This window comes from Hyperolius riggenbachi, chromosome 5 (genome assembly GCF_040937935.1).
Source record: "Hyperolius riggenbachi isolate aHypRig1 chromosome 5, aHypRig1.pri, whole genome shotgun sequence".
Classification (NCBI taxonomy): Eukaryota; Metazoa; Chordata; class Amphibia; order Anura; family Hyperoliidae; genus Hyperolius; species Hyperolius riggenbachi.
Window position 1 is genome coordinate 262,576,071 of NC_090650.1, and position 6,000 is coordinate 262,582,070.

At 43.1% G+C, this 6,000-nt stretch overlaps 1 protein-coding gene across 1 annotated transcript in view; it reads right to left on the reverse strand.

Annotated features, from left to right (window-relative positions):
- The window catches only part of LOC137518694 (adenosine 3'-phospho 5'-phosphosulfate transporter 2), a 70,949-nt gene extending 65,674 nt beyond the window's left edge, over nt 1–5,275 (reverse strand). Inside the window, exon 1 of the mRNA XM_068236866.1 lies at nt 5,139–5,275. Within this exon, the coding sequence (XP_068092967.1) occupies nt 5,139–5,233 (95 nt within the window). The 5' untranslated portion in view covers nt 5,234–5,275. The remainder of the gene's footprint in view (nt 1–5,138) is intronic.
- Between the last annotated feature and the right edge of the window lie 725 nt (nt 5,276–6,000).

The window sequence follows — 6,000 nt, forward strand, 5'->3', positions numbered from 1 at the left end:
GGTATAGGGGCCTTTAGGTAGGTAGGTACGTATAGGGGGCCTTTAGGTAGGTATAGTGGCCTGAAGGTAGGTAGGTAGGTATAGTGGCCGGTAGGTAGGTAGGTATAGTGTCCTGTAGGTAGGTAGGTAGTTAAAGGGACCTTCAGTATAGGTAGCAGGGTATAGGGCCTTAAGTATAGGTAGGTATGTAGGTAGGTAGGTATAGGGGCCTTTAGGTAGGTAGGCATGTATAGGGGGCCTTTAGGTAGGTAGGTAGGTATAGATGCCTGTAGGTAGGTATAGGGGCCTTTAGGTAGGTAGGTAGGTACATATAGGGGGCCTTTAGGTAGGTATAGGGGCCTGTAGGTAGGTAGGTATAGTGGCCGGTAGGTAGGTACGTATAGGGGGCCTTTAGGTAGGTATAGGAGCCTGTAGGTAGGTAGGTATAGTGGCCGGTAGGTACGTATAGGGGGCCTTTAAGTAGGTATAGGGGCCTGTAGGTAGGTAGGTATAGTGGCCGGTAGGTAGGTAGGTACATATAGGGGGCCTTTAGGTAGGTATAGGGGCCTGTAGGTAGGTAGGTATAGTGGCCGGTAGGTAGGTATAGGGGGCCTTTAGGTAGGTATAGGGGCCTGTAGGTAGGTAGGTATAGTGGCCGGTAGGTAGGTACGTATAGGGGGCCTTTAGGTAGGTATAGGGGCCTGTAGGTAGGTAGGTATAGTGGCCGGTAGGTAGGTACGTATAGGGGGCCTTTAGGTAGGTATAGGGGCCTGTAAGTAGGTAGGTATAGTGGTAGGTAGGTAGGTGTCGCTCCCCCCCGTGCCTCCTCCGCTCACCCCCACGGCCTCCTCCGTCCCCCGTGCCTCCCCCTTGCATAGAAGTGAGCATTGGCTCACCTAACACCTGGCCGGGATTCCCTACCTGCCGCCAGCGCAGAGCCGCAGACCCGCAGACCTCTTGCTTCCTCCTCTGTTCCCTCTAGTGATCGGCATTTGCATACGCGTCATCACTGAAGCGCCGGGCGGTTACTAGAGGGAACAGAGGAGGAAGCAAGAGGTCTGCGGGTCTGCGGCTCTGCGCTGGCGGCAGGTAGGGAATCCCGGCCAGGTGTTAGGTGAGCCAATGCTCACATCTATGCAAGGGGCAAGCGGAGGAGGCGCGGAGGGGTCGGAAGAGGACGAGCGGGGGATCGGCGGTTGCGCGCGGGGATTCGGCGGATTCGTTAAGGGGGAAATGGCGTCGGGATTCGAATCCACGAATCTCGAATATTTCCCAATATTCGAGGGATTCGTGGATTCGCCGGATTCGTCGTCCCATCTCTAATATATATATATATATATATATATATATAATTTTTTATTTTTTTATTTTTATTTTTCTTTACTTTTTTTTTTTGTTAAAGTGACAATGGTACCAGTTCACATTGATCACTCAGCAGGCCATGACCAGCAAAGGGATATTGTCAAAAAATGTATGTGACACTGTCTTTTGTTTTTTTGCTTTTGACACACTGATTTCACTGATAACGCAGTACGATCAGTCACATGGGTGTAGCTTTGACACTGTGTGGGAACAAAGCACACGGCACTTCACAAATTTCAGACACTAAATTACTTTTACGCAGTGATGGGGGGCTATAAAGGTAATACAGCCACACACTACACTGTATATGGGGGGAAGGAAGATGGTCCGCACTTGTCAGCAGAAATTTTTTTTTATTTAATGGACGTATCCACAAACACCCACAGCAGACATCAAGGCTGACATGTTTCGGACGTCAGTCCTTTATTATACTGTATATGGGGGGTTGTGTTGCTACAACACACCATACAAAAGCAAAAACAAATTATAAGTGCAGCAGGGTCAATAACACTGTCAGTCCTAAAAAGGACTTTTGTTATCAGGAAGGTCCTTTTTATCCCACTCTACCTTTGATTTCACTGTTTAAAGGGGCACTATGGCGAAAAACTTTAAAATTTAAAATATGTGCAAACATAGACAAATAAGAAGTACGTTTTTTCCATAGTAAAATGAGCCATCAATTACTTTTCTCCTATGTTGCTGTCACTTACAGTAGGTAGTAGAGACCTGACAGAAGCGACAAGTTTTGGACAGGGCAAGAGATGACTCTTCATAGGGGATTCTCGGCAAGGCTTTTATTCTTTTTAAAGATATTCCCTAAAAAAGGATTTAAACAATGATGTTGGCCAGCTTCCCTGCTCGCTACACAGTTTTTTTTGCAGTTGGACAGAGCAACTGCCATTCACTAAGTGCTTTTGAAAATAAATATATCCCTAAGAATCACCCCAAGAAGAGATGCACTAGTCCAAAACCTGTCGCTTCTATCAGATTTCTACTACCTACTGTAAGTTACAGCAACATAGGAGAAAAGTAATTTATGGCTCATTTTACTCTGGAAAAATATACTTCTTATTTGTTTATGTTTGCACATACTTTACATTTTACAATTTTTCGCCATACTGCCCCTTTAAGCCACACACTAGATGTAACTTGGCTGATGAGAATCCAGCATGCCCCCAGCCTGGCATATAAATTCAGTCGCGCGATGGTCAAGAGTTTTGTTTTCCCAACTTACCCTATCCGCTGCGTGACATCATTCCCACACTGCTCTGTCAGCCCTCTTCCCCCACCCACATACCAACAGCATCTGTATTGTCTTGGGCCTGCAGTGTCGCTTGAGGGATTCCTCATACGTGCTTACAAGGCTTTCTTTCCCTACTGTTTTTTTCTGAGTCATCCCCTATACTGTATATGTTTCTTATCTCCTCAGATAGTATTTCTCTGACCCAGAGATTTCATCTGTTGGCATTGTTAAAGTGGGCATGCATCAGGTGACTTGGCGGCGATCGACCATCCGATTCAATGATTAGAATTGGATGAAAATCAGTGCCACCAAGAGCATGCCCAATTTTGGGCCGAAATTGGTTACATGTATCGATCGGACATGCTGCAAAATGTTAGGCTGACAAGTTCGAAGTAGTGCGTGGCGTTACCACCCCCCAGAGTAAAATCCCCCCCCCCCCCCCCTCGTGCACATGCATGAATTCTTTACCTGCCACTGTCTCCATCCTCTCACACACACAAACACGTGCCTCACATGGTTGCCGGCATAAAGTTGGCACGTGCAATACATGCTTGTGTGTGTCTCTTGGTCAGTTGTCCGCCGAAATGGATAAATGTATGGGCACCTTTACAGTTGCAGCATTATTTTGCACCCGTTGAAGCAGATGTGTTTTATTGCTATTCCTATGCTTTTTTTAAATGTGAGTCACTAAAAGTTAAAAAAGCCAATAAATTCTATTGGCCTGCTGCTTTTACATACCTGTTAAAGTTTTGCACTTTTGTTTTTTTCTTACTTAATTAAAATGAAAATATATTAATGTAGAAACTGTGTTGGGTCTGAATATGGTCTGTGTCCCTGTTGGGCAAATATTTTATTCATTTCTCATGTAGCGTGTTTACAGGGGGTCCAACGACCTTAGGATCCTGCATGCGGGATCTTTGGGAATGTCCGACACCTAAGTGACCTTGAAGTAACTTGTTCCCCGCTCACCCTGCCTCCCGGCAATGCACCCATCATCCATCTTCCTCCTGCTACAGTAACAGGAGGCTAGCAACGCTTCTGTACAGCCTGGATCCTAAATTGTCACAGCCCTAATCTAGTCCCAATCCCTGCCAAGCGACAGTCCTTGTACATGTGTATTAAGGGAGAGCACTAATGACTTACAGCGGTGTATATTTACAGTACGTATCTGTGGGTCAAGCCAAGATATGGTCCTAACAGTGTGTGCACATGCCCTGTCACATAAAATAAAGATAATATAGCTCCATAGGAAACAATAGGGCCCAGGTGATAGTTACCAAGTCTGGAGACTTTGTTTTTGTACTGTTAGATGATAACATTCGAAGAGACACCCTCCTCTATCAATATTTTACCAGTGAAGCCAGGAGGCACTGCTTAAAAAATAGTTTGATTTTTAGTGAAACTGAAACATTAAAAATGTTCTTAGTTTTGGTACTTAAAAATATAAATAAATAAAACAAATATGCTAAATAGGAACTGTGTCCAATTTTTGTTTTATCTGGTAAAGGTAATAACTTTAAAGGAGACGTTTCACCCTAGATTTCTTCATAATGATGCAACCTTATTTTCCCATCCTGAATTCTCGTACACACAATAGAGAAAACTTGGCAGAGAGGATTGTCCTGTGAGATCCCATCTGAGAATCTAACATGAACAGCTATCCAAGGCTATTGCGGCTGGCTCCACAAATAATCAACGTGCACGTGGTTTTCTTTTGTTTTTGCACCACATGATGCTGCTGGCTTGTGTTCCACCTGTCATCCATTCTTCAGTGTACAGTAAAGGACAATATTAATTGGTCATTTGTATTTGTTTGTCAGACTTAACATTGGTCATTGGAAATTGGGGGATGTAAACAAATGCAATGTGACCTGAATTGTCCAGTGGTTGGCATGTAAAATATCATAGTCTGTCACTGTGTCTAGCTAGCTGTGACATTTTTAAAAGCCTCTTTATGCCCCTGATGCACTTAATGGCAGCACATGGCAATTTTACTAGTACTAAAGTCACGGGAGCATCTCTGGTTAACCCATTAATGCCTCATGCGTTACCAGGGCAACGTGCTCTTTGTTGTTGTAATGTGTTATGGTGTTGTTATGGTGCCATAGCAATGCGCACGTTAACTTGGTAAGGTGTGGGAAGCTTTTGGGCTAATGGACGGTGTGCTCCTGGCATTAGTACCAGTAAACTTTACCGCCTTTTAGTGCAGCAGGCCCTATGTTACTGGTGAGTGGTCTAAAGGGCATCATGCCCAAAAATAAGAAAAAATTTAAAAATATTATTTCTTGATATTACAACGGTAAAACAAATCTAAATAGCCTATCTTGTTTATACTTATTTCTAAGCTCACTTAAGTCCTGGGAATAATAAAAAACACTTTATAACACAATAAAACTAGAATATTATAACTCATAAATGTCAGTTTCACTGTGCAATCATTCAAATATGTATTTCAAATGTAACCGTGTCTAGAAGTACAGATGTCAGCCGTGTACTGAAGAAAGCAGCTTTTCTGTGGTAACTAGTTTTCACAATAAAAAATGGTGCAAAGTACCTTTTTTGCTTTGTTGTTAACCCCTCTGCATTGATGTTTTGATGGTTTGTTTGGTAGATCTTTGTAGGAATCCGGTTATTCTTGTTAGGAAACATTTCCCTCTTGAAAAAAGAGAGGAAAGTCTACGAGAACGTAGAGCTGTTTCTGCTCTTAGTGCTCACTTCCTTATTCTTATCCTACCAGTGGAGGCTGCACAGACCTGCTGACAACACGGACCTGTCTAAGTTCCAGTGCATTAATGCCAGTCGCATCCTGTTCACAGGTAACAGCAGGTGGAGATTTGCAAACAGCAACACTATGCTAACCTGTTGGTTTTGTTTGAATCATTTTGCATACTGGGAAATGAGTTATCCCTGAAGGTTATGCATACGGGAGATAAATTATCTTTAATGCCTGAGACCTAATAGATTTCATGATTATACAGTCAACATACATGCACAATATAATGTAGCTGCAAGGAAGTTCAAATGATCATTAGCTCTGCTGTGTTTTACAGCTTAAAATACAGAGTGTGGTTGCAAACTGCAAATATGACAGAATGATGCAAATAAATAAATATAACTGAAAATAAAAATAGGAGACTCTTTGTTTTCTACTAATGTTCTATTAATTTTCCATACTACACATACCCTACCTCCCAGTAATGCACCCATCATCCCTCTTCCTCCTGCTACAGTAACAGGAGGCTAGCTAGCAATGCATCTGTACAGCCTGGTTCCTAAATTGTCACGGCCCTAATCCAGTCTCAATCTCTGCCAGGTGACAGTCCAGGTAGATGTGTATGAGGCTTAAAGAGAATCTGTACTCTAAAATTCTTACAATAAAAAGCATACCATTCTATTCCTTATGTTCTCTTGGGCCC